At 42.5% G+C, this 18066-nt stretch overlaps 1 protein-coding gene across 1 annotated transcript; it reads left to right on the top strand.

The window, feature by feature from the left end:
- Positions 1-2424: 2424 nt before the first annotated feature.
- Positions 2425-16675, top strand: TMEM86B (transmembrane protein 86B). The gene is made up of 3 exons (XM_044278205.1): positions 2425-2535; positions 9659-9917; positions 15890-16675. The coding sequence occupies exons 1-3, from the start codon at positions 2485-2487 to the stop codon at positions 16315-16317; spliced, it is 738 nt and encodes a 245-aa protein (XP_044134140.1). The 5' UTR covers positions 2425-2484; the 3' UTR covers positions 16318-16675.
- The last annotated feature ends 1391 nt before the right edge of the window (positions 16676-18066 follow it).

Here is an 18066-nt window from a genome sequence, read left to right as displayed (position 1 = left end):
TCCACAAGACAGGAGTCCCCTGAAAGGCCCAGGGTTTGCCACAAGGCACCCTCCATTCACTGCTGCATGATCCCCAGTGAGTGAGGACTGCCAATGTGAACCAACTCTGCTATTAGTTCCTCAGCTACCTCTCTGAAACCAGGATTGAACTTTTTGGCCTCAATTCTAAGCATAATGTCTGGAGGAAACCTGTCACTGCTCATCACCTGCCCAATACCATCTCTACAGTGAAGCACAGTGGTGGCAGCATCATGCTATAAGGGTATTTTTCAGTGCCTGGGACAGGGAGACTGGTTAGGGTTGAGGAAAATCTGAATGAAGCAAAGTATAGAGACATTCTCTATAGGGGGAGTTTACATCATCATTTCATTTTCCATTCTTCTGATCAGTCAGAACAACAGAAAAAAAACAGGACCTTTTGCATAAGTTGTCATCTGTTTGAGCTATTTCAGCATAAGATCATTTTTTTTTTGACTGGAAAAAAAGTCTTGCATGCAGTACTTTTTTTTTCCGTCTGAAAAAATGTATCTCAGATGGAAATAACTCAAACGGATGCCACAGGATGTTATTATTTTTTTTTTTTTACAGGATCCTGTAAAAAAAACATACTATGCATAACTGATGCAACAGGACCCTATAAACACAGCCAAGACAACACAGGCGTGGCTTAGGGAAAACTGTGAATGTCCTTCAGTGGCCCAACCAGAGCCCGGATTTATACCCAATTAAACCTCTCTGGAGAGAACTGAAGACTGTAATCGCCAGCAAAGGTGCTACAATGAAGTACTAAGTAACGGATCTGAATACTTCCACTACTCACAAAAAGTTAAGGATATTTAGCTTGTGGGTGAAATTTCAGGATAAGGCCCCATTCACACATCCGCAATTTCGTTCTGCATTTTGCAGAACAGAATTGCGGACCCATTCATTGCAGACCCATTCATTGTGGGTCTGCATTTCCGTTCCCGAAAAAAATATAGGACATGTCCTATTCTTGTCCGCAATTGCGCTCAAGAATAGTCATATTCTATTAATGCGGGTGATGTTTCGTCCGCAAAATGCGGAACGCACATTGCCGTGGCCGTGTCCGCAAAGCACGTTATGGACGTGTGAATGGAGCCTAAACCTAAAATATACTCTAACATTTATTGGTGACCTTAATGTGACCTTTTCTAAACTTTTGAATGCACATGTCCAACTGTTTAATATTTCAGTACTTATTACACACCTTGTTCTCTAACAACGAACCTAATGGCAAAATTCACAGCAGGTGTTTGATCCATGAATCGCCCAATAAATGTCCTGGTTCAATTAGAATTGGTATTTAAACAGTCCTCCTCATCATGCTGTTCACATTTTGACATTAAGAGACTAAGATGACGCCGAACAATTGATCAACAGTACCTCGCCATTGCGAAGCTCCAACTAGGATGTTCTCAGATGGAAGTGGCCACTGAGCTTAGAGTGTCATAAGGTGTCAGCAGGTTTAAACAGAGATACAGAGAGACTGGAAGAGTCACAGAATGGAGGCATAGAAGTGGACGTCCTTTGGCCACATCCCACACTGATGACCGCTTCATTGTGAACAATGTGCTGCAGAACCATGTGATGAATGCCACACAACTCCAGGCACATTTAAGGGAGGTGAGAGGCACCCAAGTGTCACGTCAGACTATTTGAAACCGTTTACATCAGCGTGGTCTACGTGCTAGACGAGCTGCAAAAGTACCTGACCACAGGCATCATCGTCTTGCATGGGCCAGGGAGCATCTACGCTGGATGAGGGACCAGTCACCTCAGCGCTGTTCACTGATGAAAGTCGATTCACGCTGAGCAGAAATGATGGCCGCCAACGATGTTGGAGATGTCAAGGAGAGCGCTATGTATCAGCCACTGTTGTCACCAGACGAGCCTTTGGTGGTGGTGGTGTTACAGTGTGGGCAGGTGTATCTAGTCAATACAGAACTGCCCTCCACTGTGTGAATGGCACAGAAACAACCCCATACTACTTGAATAACATCATTAATCCAGGCAGTGTATGTCCTTTTCAATAAATTAGCAAAGATTTATAAAATTCAGTTTTCACTTTCTCATTATGCTGAGTGCATAATGACTTGGAAAAAACATTATTCTCATTATTTTATTTTAGCACAAGACATAACAAAGTGTGAAAAAAAATAAAAGGGCCTGAAGACTTAATGAATAAAAATGCACTCGCATCTCTCTATTGATTAGTATTGTACATAACTGAATGAATGTCAGGCATACAGCTGGGAATATATTCAGTCTCACTGTTGCTCTTTGCCCGGATGATGGTGCAGTGGACACCCCGTTATCAGTAACGCTGTGTCTAAGTTAAAAGTCCAGACACAGGTTAAAGTGCAACCTGCTTACTTTGCTGATCGAATTAATTCATTCTCCAATTCCACCAAAAGGGAAGCATCTATCAGCCTCTGTTTTGTGTTTTACCTTATAAAAGAAACAATGGATATTCTAGAGTCAGATTCAAGATACAGGAGAAAGCCCCTGGCTACCGTAAGTTTACTCACATTTTCAACTGGGGATTGAAGGGTGGCATTTTTCATTGTAACAGAAATGATCAGGTCTTCTTTCCAAATGTATTGAAATATAAGCTTACGGATGGTGGACACATGTGACAAGTTTTCATACAACTCTAACAGATATTCATATATCTAGGTCTTACACTGCTCCACAAGGTAGCATCTACTTAGATTGTGAGCTCCACAGCAAGCAATGATGATGTCTGTAAAGCTCTACGGAATATGTCAGCATTGTATAAGTGTGTACATTTAAATAATAAAATAGGTCCAGATCTCATTTGCTACTCTCTGGAAGATGTGCCTTGTTGGTGAACAGGAAGGTAGAGGAATTAGCCTAAAGATCATGTTAAGGGTGTAAGGGGGAACCAAACAACAGAACCGTCTGACCTGTATGCATAATTGGATTAGTAGAACTACAGGTAACAGCACTCTGCTAGTCAATTGCACAAAGATATAAGCAAACACTGAAAGAATAAATACTTGGTGGTCATACAAGCTATCTAATTAAAAGCACATGGTAAATGGGCTGGTGGTGCACGGTTCAATCTCACCACCAGGGGGAGCCACCCCCCTAGTGGCAGTGACAATGGGGGAAAAATACACGAACCAGCACCTCCATAATAAGTGAATATGAGAACGCAGGTGCACGCTACCTTGGCTGAAACACAATTGGATTAGTAGAACTACAGGTAACAGCACTCTGCTAGTCAATTGCACAAAGATATAAGCAAACACTGAAAGAATAAATACTTGGTGGTCATACTTACTGCAAATGCAGCTAGAAGCTCTTTGCGAATATAATTGATCAAAAATATTTCGGGCCCATCTACCAAATCGACAAGGTAGCTTCTAATCAGATGGGTCCTACTCTAACATGCCTCTCCTGGGCTTACAGCCTACAATCTGGGCAAAGTAGTACCAAGCTGTATCCTACGCATGCCTCTCCCAGGCTTTGAGCCTGCAGTATGGGCTGAGTAGAATACAGCTGTACAAGCTATCTAATTAAAAGCACATGGTAAATTGCTGTTACCTGTAGTTCTACTAATCCAATTGTGTTTCAGCCAAGGTAGCGTGCACCTGCGTTCTCATATTCACTTATTATGGAGGTGCTGGTTCGTTTATTCTTTCCACATTGACCTGTATGCATAATGAGGGCATACAGGTCAGCTTTGCTGTGGGGCCATCTCTCTTCTTCTGTGTAATCCACATCCATTAGCCTTTTAAATCTGCATTTTTAAAACATTTTTCCACCGAGCCCTGCTAGGCTGAAAAGGGGATTTCCAGAGCATCCCCTACCAATGGACAGTGTGTCTCCGCTGTTTTTTCAGTAACCCATGGTTAGTGGAAAAACAAGGATGCAGAGGCGGACATAACACATGTGCAGCTGGTTCGGTGTGGAGGTCGGGAGGGGGCAGAGTTTGGGGGGGGGGGGGGGGACTGATTAGCACTTACTGCGAATCTGCTGCCCGTTTGTGTCTACACTCCATAGCTGAAGGACCTTCGATGACATCATCGTCATGTGATATTTTCAGCAGTGGAAGTGGAGGTAGGACCTGTGATGAGGTCACCGTCATGTGAACAGTGCAAAAAGAGGCAGTGCTCAGCAGTGGAGACCTGTGATGCCATGGAATGAATGTAAGTGTCAGAGAAATGCTGGGAGATGTGGTTCTCTCCACTATAATTCCTCCCTGCTTAGTGGGAGGCAAATATGTTGTTTAACTGGGACTATGTTAGAGGAGCTAAAGGGGGGAGGGGTGTCAGTTACATAGGACTGCATGTTATGGAAGACTATAAGAAAGATATGTTTTTTACATGGGACTGTATGTTATAGAAGATTGGAGGGAGATGACTGGTGTTATTTACATGGAACTGGATATTTTAGAAGACTGCGGGGGGTACGGCAGGAGATTACAGGGAGCACTGCAGGGAACATTATAAATACTGTAGGCAGTAGTGGAGGGCATTACTACTAGGGTTGTTTCGGGTGTCAAATTTTTTATACTTTTATCGATACTAGGCTGTGCCACAGCACCGCCCAGTATCAAAGAGAACATGGATCGCGCTGCTCTCAGCGCGGCCATGTTCCCTCAGCAGCACAGGGAAGAAGGATGCAGTCTCTTCCTCCCTCCTGTGCCACTCCTGCCTCTGCCACCAATGGGAACGAAGAGGAGGGGAGTGTGCACTGCGCCACCAATGATAACTAACGTTTAATACATTACAAATACAGGCGGCAGAAACACCTGAGGGGTTAACGGCCGCTGATCGCAGCTCCCTGTCAGGGGTCGGGTGCTGCCAATGTGTTTCTGCCGTCGGCTATATTTGGTTAAACATTATCATTGGTGGCACAGTGCGCCTTCCCCCTCCCCAGTATTAAAATCATTAGTGGCGCCCCCACACCCCCCCAGTATTAAGATCATTGGTGGCAGTGACAACAGAGTCCCCTCCCCTCCTCCTCATTGGTGGCAGTGGCAGCTTCTGATAGGGGCTCCAATCGGTTACCATGGCAGCCAAGACGTTACTGAAGCCCCGTCTGCCATGGTAATCTCCCTGCTGCTGTGTGTACTATGCACAGGGCAGCAGGGAGAGTGTGAAGTCCTATTCACCCTGATAGAGCTCTATTAGGGTGAATAGGACAAGGGATGAAAAGATCCCAGGTTCTAGCCCCTTAGGGAGGAAATAGTTATTAAATAGAAAGTAAAAAAACAAAAAAAAAAAAACACACACCAAAATATTAAGTATAAATCACCCCCTTTCCCAATTTTACATATAAAATATATACTGTAAACAATAAATAAAAAAACACATTTTACATATCGCCACGTCGGAAAAGTCCAAACTATTAAAATATTTTAAAAATCACATATCTGGACATAACTACGATGTACTGGCACAAAGGGGGAATAATTACAGCATGTGGGGGCATTAAGGGGACTGGGTGTTATGCTTTGGGCAGAGTTAGAGGTGCGACCTAGTATGAAAAGAATATATATACATATTGTAAATATTCACAAGATGTTTTTTATTTGCACATATATGTTTATATTTGCATGTGTGGTTGGGGGGGGGGGGGGGGCAGGTACATCCTTTGCACGGGGGCCCTTTGCTGCCTGTGTCCGCCCCTGCAAGGATGTGAGAACTAACATATTACAATTAATGGATCTGTATGCTGTCCCTGGAGAAGGTGAACAGCACACATCCATGATTCACTGATGTGTGAATGAGGCCTTACACGTACAAACAAAATCAGATATTACATAATAAGTTTTTTATCCAGATTTGTTCTGTTTTGCAAACAGACAGCATCTGGACTGAATCCTGACTCCTGCATTTCAATGGGTATGTGCACAGGAGCATTGTTTTTACTCATCTCAGCATTCACAAAAAAATATCGCAGTATGTTCTAGATCAGGGATCAGCAACCTTTGGCTCTCCAGATGCTGTGAAACTACAACTCCCAGCATGCATACTTGCTTAGCGGTTCTAGCAACTTCCACAGAAGTGACAAGAGTTCTAAGAGTTGTAGTGTCAGAACAGTTGGGGTGTCGGAAGTTGCTGATCCCTGTTCTCGATTGTCCATTTTTCATGCAGCCCTGGCTCCACAGAAATTAATGGGGCTGTGCAAAAAAACAAACAGAAGGCATCCAGATGTAATGCATTGATCACTGGTGGTTGCCAGGAGATGTTGAGTGTAAAAGGGATGCAATCCTAATGGGAAAATTAACAATGGACGCAATTGCAGACAAAACAGATTCTACAGTATTTACATGAAAAACCATGACCCTGACACGTTCTGTATCACTCATGTCAAATAGGTCTAAGAGCGAATTAACAATTCAAAGAAGAGGAATGAGGGTCCTGATCACAATAGCTTGCAATGTAAGAGGAAATAGTAACACAGGATGTAAAATTGCCTGACTGATACTATACAATACCGTCCAGAACAAAGCACATTTCACAAATATAGCACCTGAACTAACTACATGCATAAATACATCACCAAAGCCAAGCTCATCATATGAGTGCAAAACCAGAACCAAGCTCAGTAAATACATACAGCACTAGAACTAAATACGGTAGCTATATACAGCACTAAAACCAAATGTATTACATAAATACAGCACCAGATCCAAGCTCATCCATATGAATGCAAAGCCAGAACCAAGCTCAGTAAAAAATACATATATCGCTAAAACTAAATATGGTAGCTATATACAGCACTAAAACCAAACACATGACATGAGCCAAGCTCATCATATCAATGCAAAACCAGAACCAAGCTCAGTAAATACACACATCACTAGAGCTATATACAGTAGCTACAGTATATACAGCACTAAAACCAAATGCATTACATAAATACTATACCAGAGCCAAGCTCATTGCATAAGTGACAAATACACGACTAGCACTAGCTGACTTTGAAATCTCAGGGACTGTCAATCAAATGAGGAGGAGGGGCATTGAGTGGTGTTACTTGTGTAGCAATGTTACAACAAATGTAGCGCCTCCACCTACAGCACACCGAAAATCTTGTTTGCATCAAAATGAACAGAAGCATTTCTCAGAATTAGAGGACCAGATTTTCATGAGTAAGGTCATTTCTGTTTCAGGGCATCGGCCCTACATGGCAGTATGCTTACTTTAAAATCAATTTTGGAGGTGAACTCCCTTAAAGGCCTTTTTTGTGTACAGAGCTGACATGCTCCACTAGCTGCCTATGGATTTTATGTATTTTCTGTCATCTGAGGAGCAGACTGACTTCTTATTTCTGCATTCTGAAAGTATAAATTCTCATTAAAGCTCAGTCTTTTTCTTACTGATAAGCATGTGGCTTAAATAAGTGTTTATGACCTCTTAGTAGTTTAGAGATGAGGGTAATTAGATGAGCAGCAGAAAGTAAAAGTACCCACACAGAAAAACAGTTAACACTTTGTGACAGAATGGCTCAATATTTTTAATAAAGGACAATTGAAAATATGAAGATCTGATACTTTGGTACAATGTAAAGCAGTAAGTGTACAGCTTGTATAACAGTGTAAATTTGGTGTGCCCTCAAAATAACTCAACACACAACCATTAATGTCTAAACCGCTAGCAACAAAAGTGAGTACACCCTTCAGTGGAAATGGCCAAAGTGTTGATATTTAGTGTGGTCACCATTATTTTCTAGCACTGCCTTAACTCTCTTGGGCATGGAGTTCACTAGAGCTTCACAGGTTGCCACTGGAATCCTCCTCCACTCCTCCATGATGATATCACAATGCTGGTGGATGTTAGAGACCTTACGCTCCTCCACCTTCTGTTTGAGGATTTCCCACAGATGCTCAATAGGGTTTAGGTCTGGAGACATGCTTGGACAGTCCAGCACCTCTTTTACCCTCCGTTTCTTTAGCAAGGCAGTGGTCATCGTGGAGGTGTGTTTGGGGTCGTTACCATGTTGGAATACTGCCCTGCAGCCCAGTTTCCTAAGGGAAGGGATCATGCTCTGCTTCAGTATTTCACAGTACATGTTGGCATTTATGGTTCCCTCAATGACCTGTAGCTCCCCACAGCCGGCAGCACTCATACAGCCCCAAACCATGACTCTGCCACCACAATGCTTGACACACTTGTCTTTGTACTCCTCACCTGGTTGGTGCCGCACACACTTGACACCATCTGAACCAAATAAGTTTATCTTGGTCTCATCAGACCACAGGACATGGTTCTAGTAATCCATGTCCTTAGTCTGCTTGTCTTCAGCAAACTGCGGACTTTCTTGTGCATCATCTTTAGAAGAGGTTTCCTTCTGGGATGACAGCCATGCAGACCCATTTGATGCAGTGTATGAAGTGTGGTCTGCGCACTGACAGGCTGACCCCTTCTTTAACCTCTGCAGCAATGCCGGCAGCACTCATATGTCTATTTTGAAAAGACAACCTCTGGATATGACGCTGAGCACGTGCACTCAACTCCTTTAGTCGACCATGGCGAGGCCTGTTCTGAGTGCAACCTGTCTTGTAAAACCGCTGTATAGTCTTGGCCCTCAGTTTCAGGGTGTTAGCAATCTTCTCATAGCCTAGATCATCTTTATGTAGAGCAACAATTCTTTTTTTTTTTTTTTTTTTAAGATCCTCAGCAAGTTCTTTGCCATGAGGTGCCATGTTGAACTTCCCGTGACCACTATGAGAGAGTGTGAGAGTGATAACACCAAGTTTAACACACCTGCTCCCCATTCACACCTGAGACCTTGTAACACTAACATGAGACTGGGGAGGGAAAATGGCCAATTGTGCACATTAGGACATTTTCACTTAAGAGTGTACTCCCTTTTATTGCCAGCAATTTAGACATTAATGGCATGTGTTGAGTTATTTTGAGGGCACACCAAATTTGCACTGTTATACAAGCTGTGACTAATTTACATTGTATTAAAGTGTCAGATGTTCAGTGTTGTCCCATGAAAAGATAAAATATTTACAAAACTTTGAGGGGTGTACTCACTTTTGTGAGATACTGTAGCTTTTAAATTTATGTCAGCCAGGAGCTGGCATAGATTTCAGGTATAATTTACACCAGTTTTCTGGCCTAAATCATAACAAATGTGACAGTCTGTGACCAGCTCTGTGATGCCCATTTCACACCCAGCCCCATCCACATTTTTGGAAAGTAAAGAGCACGATGCCAAGCTTCACAAAAGTCACAATTTTTTGTGCAAATTTGTGACTTTTTGACACATACAAGATACATTTTTTCCTGTGTGCCACTATACAACCTGGAAGAGATGCAGAAAAATAAATTCCTCTCCCCTAAAAATATCTTGGGTTCCACTTTAATCTTTCATACAGATAAAGACCTAAAAAGACCCAAAAAGACCCAAATGACTTAAGAATAAGCAAAAGCAAAAGTCTTTATGGTTGAGGAACATGTTAGAAATATATTTCTAATGGTATCTTTTTATTTTTCATTGCCCCCATTGAGTTTTTTTTCCATTTGCATGTTACAAGATGTGAGGTTTTGTTTTTGGAAACATATACAGAAGTGAACAAATAAAGCCTGTAATAACATAATAACAAGAAGTGTCAATAACATTACATAACTCTTTGTTTTCTTCCTAGGTAAGGAACACTGTGCCAAAACTGCTCCCCTTCCTTATGACAGTGTGTAATTATTTTGTGCTGTGGATTCCACTCTCTGAGCCTGGCTGGTACAATGCTCTGATTAAATGTCTGCCTATTGTGAGCCTGGAGTTCTTTGTCCTCATCTATTCCACTGGTGTGGGCAAGTTCAGCCCTTATGCTAAGAAAATCTTTTTGGGACTAGTGTTCTCAGCAGCTGGAGACATTAGCCTGGTTTGGCCAGATTACTTTCAACTGGGTAAGATCTCTACAAGGAATGACAATACTAAACTCAGTGGGTACTGCGCCTGTGCGAGACTTCGTTCGGCGTGAGGGAGGGGGAGGAGAGGGAGGAGAGGCTGTGGCAGGCTGGGGGCGGCAGTTAGAAAATACAAGGAAGGCGGGCTGGGCACTGAAAGAGGGGCGGTACTGGGCTCACTAGGAAGAAAAAAACGCCCCTCTGGGCGCCTTCAGGACGCATTTCCTTATTGATCAAAGTCGTTTTTTAAAGTAACTGCTGGACGGATTTCAAGATGAAACAGCACAGCCTAATCCAGGTAAGCTGTGCTGCATGGCTGGTTTTAAATCGTTTTTTGGCTGAGGGGAGGTGACAGAATCCCTTTAACCCTAGAGTTGGTAATGATAATACAGTAGACTCATTATAGCTTAAAGGTTTTTAATATTGATGGCCTATTATTGGGATGGGCTATTAATATTCAATTCATAAGGGTGGGACAGCCTGCTAATCAACGTTTCCTAAATAGCGTTGTCACCAGAAACTGCTCAGCTCCATCTACTGTGTAGTGGATGGAGCTGGTTACTGCAGTGCTGTTCCCATTCACCCGAACAGGAGCAGCTCTGCAGTAACCAGCTCTGTCCAATACACAGTGCTGTGTAGTTCTGGCACCTACTTCTGGCGCTACAGCTTCTCCCAAACAGCTGGTTACTCTACTCAACATATATTAATACATACATTAATGTAGAGGATTAGAAAAATATAGTTTTTTTTCTAGGAGATACACCACATCTATTTATGGGTTGTATCTAGTAATGAGCGAACTTGTGGTTTCAAGTTCCGCGTACAAGGTTTAGGTTCGGGTTATATAAGAATTCCGTTATGTATTCTGCTACCACGGACCATAAGTTCTAGATAGACCTTCACAGATCTCAAAGTTTTCAGTGAGTTCCTTGCTTCCCTTTATTGCTTACAGCTGTACTGTATTTGGTACTTTGCTTTTATTAATTGGGAAGAGAGGGTCCCACTGTACACATATTACAATAGGGCACGTTACAGATGACACCTTCAAGCTGCTATAAATAAATGTCAGGGTCACTACACAGATAAATTATCTCCACCGTTCTTCCACCACTTAGCCTACTTTCACACCTGCGTTAGGTGCGGATCTGTCTGGTATCTGCACAGACGGATCCTCACCTATAATGCAAACGCTTGTATCCGTTCTTTAAAAAAAAAAGTCTAAATCAAAACGGATCCGTCCTGACTTACATTAAAAGTCAATGGGGGATGGATCAGTTTTCAACTGCACCATATTATGTCAGTAAAAACGGATCCGTCCCCATTGACTTACATTGTAAGTCAGGATGTATCCGTTTGGCTAAGGATAAGGATCCGTTCAGAATACATCAGTTTGGCTCCGTTCCGCCTCCATTCCGCTCTGGATGCGGACACCAAAACGCTGCTTGCAGAGCGAAATGGAGGAGGAACGGAGCTAAACTGATGCATTCTAATCTGAACGGATCCTTATCCATTCAGAATGCATTGGGGCTGAACTGGTCCGTTTTGAACCGTTTGTGAGATCCCTGAAACGGATCTCACAGACAGAATTCAAAACCCCAGTGTGAAAGTAGCCTTAGAGGACACCATCAAAAAATTTTTTGGGGATGGTGTTACTTATTAAGGATTTTTTTCTTATAGAGAAGGAGATGAAAAAATGGAAAATGCTTTAACATGCATAAAAAACAAAACAAAAAAAACCATCACAGAGACAAAATATGGCATCAGAAAGAGAGAAATTCACATTTTCCACAGACTTTTAACGGACATCTGGAGCAAAAACCGCATGCAAAATAAAAACCAAAACACTAAAATGGCTAAAAGTGCTGAATAAATACCTATGTGTGTTTTCACCCTTATGCCTCATGCACACGAATGTATTTTCTTTCCGTGTCTGTTCCGTATTATTTGTGGATTGTATGCGGAACCATTCATTTCAATGGGTCCGCAAAAAAAACAGAAGGTACTCCGTGCGAATTCCGTATATCCGTATTTCCGTTCCACAATAAAATAGAACATGCCCTATTATTGTCTGCATTACGGACAAGGATAGGACTGTTCTATTAGGGGCTAGCTGTTCCGTTACACATAATACAGAATGTACAAGGATGTCATCTGTATTTTTTGCGGATCCGGTTTTTGCGGACCGCAAAATACATATGGTCGTGTGCTTTTGCATTTTTCAGCATTTTTTGTGTCATCCTTGTGGTATAAATGCCAGCTCCAGATGTTAGCTGAAGGTCTATGAGAAATATGAAATGCAGGACACACAAGTGGCTTTTATTTTTTTCTTTCTGGCTTCTTTTAAAAAAAATGCAGCATACTGAAGTTCTTTGAGTTTTTTCAGGCGTTCCCGCAAATTTTTCTCTATAGGGGAAAAACACCATGAAGAAAATGGTAGTGGACAAACACTTGGGGGTCTTAGATTCCTCCCTATGCTGTCATAAGAATCAGCTAATTTATGAGACGGCATGCTCCTTATCATAAATTAGGCGCATCTATGGCAGTCCATGCACCTGGAGTAAAAAAAAATACTTTTTCACCAACATTTACGCCTGTTTTCAGAATGTCCCCCTACACACCACTGTTGTAAAATCTGTAGTACGACTAATTATTGTCACACGGCCAGTCAAAAAAGGGGCTTGCTACATTTTTTTAGCTAAAATAGTGGCAAGTCCCTTGATAAATGGCTCCTATTGTTTGCTAAAAACACAGCAAAAAATACAGGTGGTAAAAAACAAAAATGCCAGATGAAATTCATGTTTTTAGAGACCATAAGGCCCCTTTCACACAGGCGAGATGAACGCATTGCACCCGCACTGAATCCGGACCCATTCATTTCTATGGGGCTGTGCACATGAGTGGTGATTTTCACGCATCACTTGTGCGTTGCGTGAAAATCGCAGCATGCTTCTCTTTGTGCGTTTTTCACGTAACGCAGGCCCCATAGAAATGAATGGGGTTGCGTAAAAATCGCAAGCATCCGCAAGCAAGTGCGGATGCGTTGTGATTTTTACGCACGGTTGCTAGGTGACGATCGGGAAGGGGACCCGATCATTATTATTTCCCCTTATAACATGGTTATAAGGGAAAATAATAGCATTCTGAATACAGAATGCATAGTACAATAGGTCTGGAGGGTTAAAAAAAAAAGAAAAATAATAATTTAACTCACGTTAATCCACTTGTTCGCGCAGCCGGCATCTCTTCTGTCTTCATCTGTGAGGAATAGGACCTTTGATGACGTCACTACGCTCATCAGATGGTACATCACATGATCCATCACCATGGTGATTTACTATGCATTTTGTATTCGGAATGCTATTATTTTCCCTTATAACCATGTTATAAGGGAAAATAATACAATCTACAGAACACCTAACCCAAACCTGAATTTCTGTGAAGAAGTTCGGGTCTTGGTACCACAGTCGTTTTTATATCACGCGCGTGCAAAACACATTGCACCCGCGCGATAAAAACTGAACATCGGAACGCAATCGCAGTTAAAACTGACTGCAATTGCGTACCTACTCGCACAGGTTTGCCGCAATGCACCGGGACGCATCCGGACCTAATCCGGACACGCTCGTGTGAAAGAGGCCTAAGGCTTCTTTCACACATAGTTTTATGGTGATGCTGTTTTTTTTACTTGCATTTTTAGGGTGTTTTTCTCACACTAACATCACTTTTTAATGCTGGTAAAAATTGCATGAATTTCAAGGCAGGTCTCAACCTTGCATTGAAAAGGATGAAATCCGGACAAAAGAACCACACACAAAGAATTGACATGCTGAGGATTTCTAAATCTGTACGGCAGGTCAGTTTCCACACGGAATGAAAAAGCAAAGTGTACATGAGATTTGACTAATCTCATACACTTAGTTGGTACTGTATTACGGCTCATGCACACGACTGTTGCCTGTTTTGCGTGCCGAAAATTCTGGATGTGCATTTTGCGGAACGTAACGTCCGTCCATAAAACAACAGATCTATCCTTGTCCATAATGTGGACAAGAATGGGACATGTTCTATATTTTTGCGGATGCCACGGAATGGGCATGCGGACACGCGGACAGCACACGTGCTGTCTGCATCTTTTGTGACACCATTGAAGTGAATGGGACCACATCCAACCAGATCAAATGCTGACAAAAATGTCACACAAAGGTTAATGGGGCAATTTTTTATGCAGATTTTTGAGTCAAAGCCAGAAGTGGATCCACCAGGAAAAAGAAATGTAAGTCCTTCCTTTATATTTCTCATTCCCTTCAAACCTTCTCCGGGCTTTGGCTAAAAAAAACTGTGTGACACCACCCTTTAAAGGGCTTCTGTCAGCCCACTAAACCGTTATTTTTTTTTCCGGTTACTATTAATCCCTACACTGCAAGCTCCCTATACATAAGCTAAATATTCATTTTTGTTCAGTAGATTTTGTTAAAAATCAAGTTTTATAATATGTAAATTACCTTGCTACCAGCAAGTAGGGCGGCTACTTGCTGGTAGCAGCCGCATCCTCCTCTCATCATGACGCCCCCTCCGCCGTTTGATTGACAGGGCCAGGGAACGGGATCGTTCTCTGCTGGCCCTGTTTGAATTCAAAATATCGCGCCTGCGCCGTACCTGTCTTTAATCAGCGCCTGCGCCGGGTGTAGATGTGACGTCATCGGCGCAGGCGCATTGAGGATGGAGCGGTCGACAGAGTGGCCGCCTCTCAGTGCGCCTGCGCCGATGACGTCACATCTACACCCGGCGCAGGTGCATTGAGGATGGAGCGGCCGGGAGAGCGGCCGCCTCTCAGTGCGCCTGCACCGATTAAAGAAAGGTACGGCGCAGGCGCGATATTTTGAATTCAAACAGGGCCAGCAGAGAACAATCCCGTTCCCTGGCCCTGTCAATCAAACGGCGGAAGGGGGCGTCATGATGAGAGGAGGATGCGGCTGCTACCAGCAAGTAGCCGCCCTACTTGCTGGTCGCAAGGTAATTTACATATTATAAAACTTGATTTTTAACAAAATCTACTGAACAAAAATGAATATTTAGCATATGTACAGGGAGCTTGCAGTGTAGGGATTAATATTAACCAAAAAATAAAAACGGTTTAGTGGGCTGACAGAAGCCCTTTAAAAGCATTTTTGATGCTGTATTTGTTTGACATATTTTACATGATTTATTTTCATGTGTTTTTTAAGTATAGAGAAGACTATGGAAAAATAACAGAAAAAACAGCACATTTAGAACATGCCGTGTTTTGAAAAAATTATACTGACCTCAAAAATGCACCAAAAGTGAAAAGAAAAACACCACACAAAGCATTGTTTGTAGTGTGTTTATTATGTCCCTTTTGGTTTTAAAGTAAGCTGCATAAGTTAAAAAAAGAACATAGGTAAAAAAACTATACGTGAAACTGCCCTAAAAGTGGTTGAAAATTGGTTTGCTCATCCACTTAACTAGAGTTGAGCTGCAATACCAGACACAATCCAAAAGCAATACAAAAACAGTATTTTTTACCTATACACTTGATAAAACCTAGATAAGAGGGGTCTGACTGCTGGAACCCCAACAATTACTGGAACTTCTATCCCATGTTCCCCCAGCCTTACGACTGCTAGGAGGACTTTCAGTGAAACGGTGGCCAAGCATTCATCATGCCGCTGCATTCAAACTGTATTGCACTGCCGAAAATAGCTGAGAACATTTTAGTAGGTAACTGAAAAATGCTGTAGACAAGAATACCCCTTTAATAAATCTGGCGTGTCTTCTGGTTAAGACTGGAGTATGAAATGCCAGCCTTAATAAATGCCCCTCGTAAGTTATTTTGAGAAAATTTTCTATCGTTTTTTTTATATGACCTTCTGCACACTGACCATTGCCATGTTTAGCCCAAATAAGCATCTGAAAAGATTATTTACATGAAAACATATTTTCGTCTCTTTTAGGTATGATCATGTTTGGATTGGCACATCTCATGTACACAACTGCATTTGGCTTTCACCCTCTGAATCTCCGAATCTTCCTTGTTATCGCCCTGTTTTGTGTTGGCTTTTACTCTATGACTTTTTCATACCTAACTGGACCTTTTGTATACATGGTGGCAGGATACACTATGCTCATTGGCACCATGACATGGAGGGCACTTTCCAGGGTCAGCTTGACATCTCACAAATTCTCCTGGGCATGGATCTCTGCAGCTGTGGGATCCATCTTTTTTATGGTTTCTGACTGTGTACTGGCCGTTGATAAATTCTGCTTCCCTATTTCCAAATCGCGGGAGATTATCATGTCAACGTATTATGGCGCACAGCTGCTGATAGCCCTCTCCATCACTGGATGGACCAGAGATGATTTTATGTGGAAGTCAAAGTAATATCTAGTACAAATGTTATTCTTTATATAATGTAATGTCAATTAAGCTGGCTTTGTCATCACTCCACTAAAATAAAATCTACAAAGCCATATTCCAAGCCGTGTAAGACCTGTTTCACATCAACGATAGTTATTTTCGCGTTCTACTCAGTTATAAGAGCAGAACAATGAAAATAACGGAACATAACTGACAGGAACGGAGCCTAACAGATCCCATTGACTGTAATAGCATCTGTTCAGTTTCCATCTGGGAGACCACTTTTTTTTAATTTTTTAAATCAGATAGTTTTTATTAACAATTTTCTGTAAATTACAAAAAAAATGCTTGTACAATATCCATGTAACAGCCAATAAAATGATTACCAAAGCATCACATGGTCAGTCACGTTGTTAATTGCATGGGTATGATATGTAGCAACCATCACAGTAGTAGAAGTAATTGAAATTAATCATCACTGTATCGCAGTGCTAATTGTACAAGCCAAATTTTCTACCTTTTTTTTATTTAAAAGTAAAAGAACATCCCTCCCTGTCCAGGGAGACCACTTTTTTAACAGATAAAAAAGCCCCGCAGGACTTCTCACCACTGTTTTTGACTAGATCTGTGACAGAAGTCCCGAATGCAGCCTTTAACACAGATGTCAACAAAGGGGTTATGTCACGGCCTATCGTGTGCTTAGTGACATTTTCCTTCACTTGGTTGCCCGTGACTACGTTTGGTGTTGTGTGCATGTGGTGGCAGTGTCTCGGCCTTCTGGCTGATCCCCAGGACATGGTTGCCACACATGCCGTTGCTCACTGTAACAGGTGGAGTGTGATCTTTATGTGTGTAATTCCTCTTTAAGTGGCCGTCTTCCGTTGCCTTGTGTTGGAAGGGTTAACTTCCTTCCTAGTGTGTGTGCACTGGGTGTGTCTGTGTGTGGGTGTGGCTACATGGGCTATTTAGCCTCTGCTGTGATCAGTAGTCTGAGGGGTACTTCAGCCATGGCTAGCTGGAGTCATCCTCCTGTGATATACCATCTGCCAGTGGGGGCCACCCTTGTGGTCATAGGTTCATGTATGGTGTTATGAAGATGTTTCTTTGGTCTCTTTATTTATTGCAGCTTATGGTTTCCTGGGTTCCTGTGTGATGTGTGGTGTGTGCTGTGTCCTTTGTGTTGTTCTGGACAGCAGCACTTGTACATGGGTTCCAGGTTGTGTGTCTGTGGAAGGTAGGTGTGGTACTAGTTTCACTTACCTGCCATTGCCATATGTCTGTTTGTGTTTCCCCTTTCTTTATATAGCTTGGCCAGTGAGACTCCTGTTCGTCTGTAGTCTTACCCTGCTCCTAGTCCAGGGCCACCCTGAGGGCTAGCAGGAATATCAGGTTCCGGAGTATGAGCCCTCCTACCATCAGGGTCGGCTCATACGGCTAGGAGACAGGGTCAGAATTAGGGATTGATAGGAGGTGACCTGCTCCCTGATTCCTGTCCTGGCCTTGCATCGACCATCCTTCTTCTGGCATCGCATGGCTGAGGGTTTTCCCCATCCTCAGCTGTGACAGGTTATTTCATGAAAAGGACTCTGTTTTTGTCACATCCAGTGTGGGAGGAAAAACTCCACACTAAACACAGGAGGGAAAGGGAACAGTAACTGGGCCTGGAAACTATGGAAGGAAAAGGTCACCTCCTAAACAACTCTAATCCCGGCCCTACCTATCAATATGAATAGACCTTGAAGGTAGGAATATTCATATGCTGTATACCTAGAC

Source organism: Bufo gargarizans, chromosome 2, assembly GCF_014858855.1.
Source record: "Bufo gargarizans isolate SCDJY-AF-19 chromosome 2, ASM1485885v1, whole genome shotgun sequence".
Lineage (NCBI taxonomy): Eukaryota > Metazoa > Chordata > Amphibia > Anura > Bufonidae > Bufo > Bufo gargarizans.
This window is presented reverse-complemented; position numbering and strand designations above follow the sequence as displayed.

Bases quoted from the DNA above. Each gene is read 5' to 3' on its own strand.
- TMEM86B (XM_044278205.1), top strand. From the start codon at position 2,485: ATGGATATTCTAGAGTCAGATTCAAGATACAGGAGAAAGCCCCTGGCT. The intron at 2,536-9,658 runs GTAAGTTTACTC...TTTTCTTCCTAG, and splicing joins GGAGAAAGCCCCTGGCTACC to GTAAGGAACACTGTGCCAAA. The intron at 9,918-15,889 runs GTAAGATCTCTA...CGTCTCTTTTAG, and splicing joins GCCAGATTACTTTCAACTGG to GTATGATCATGTTTGGATTG.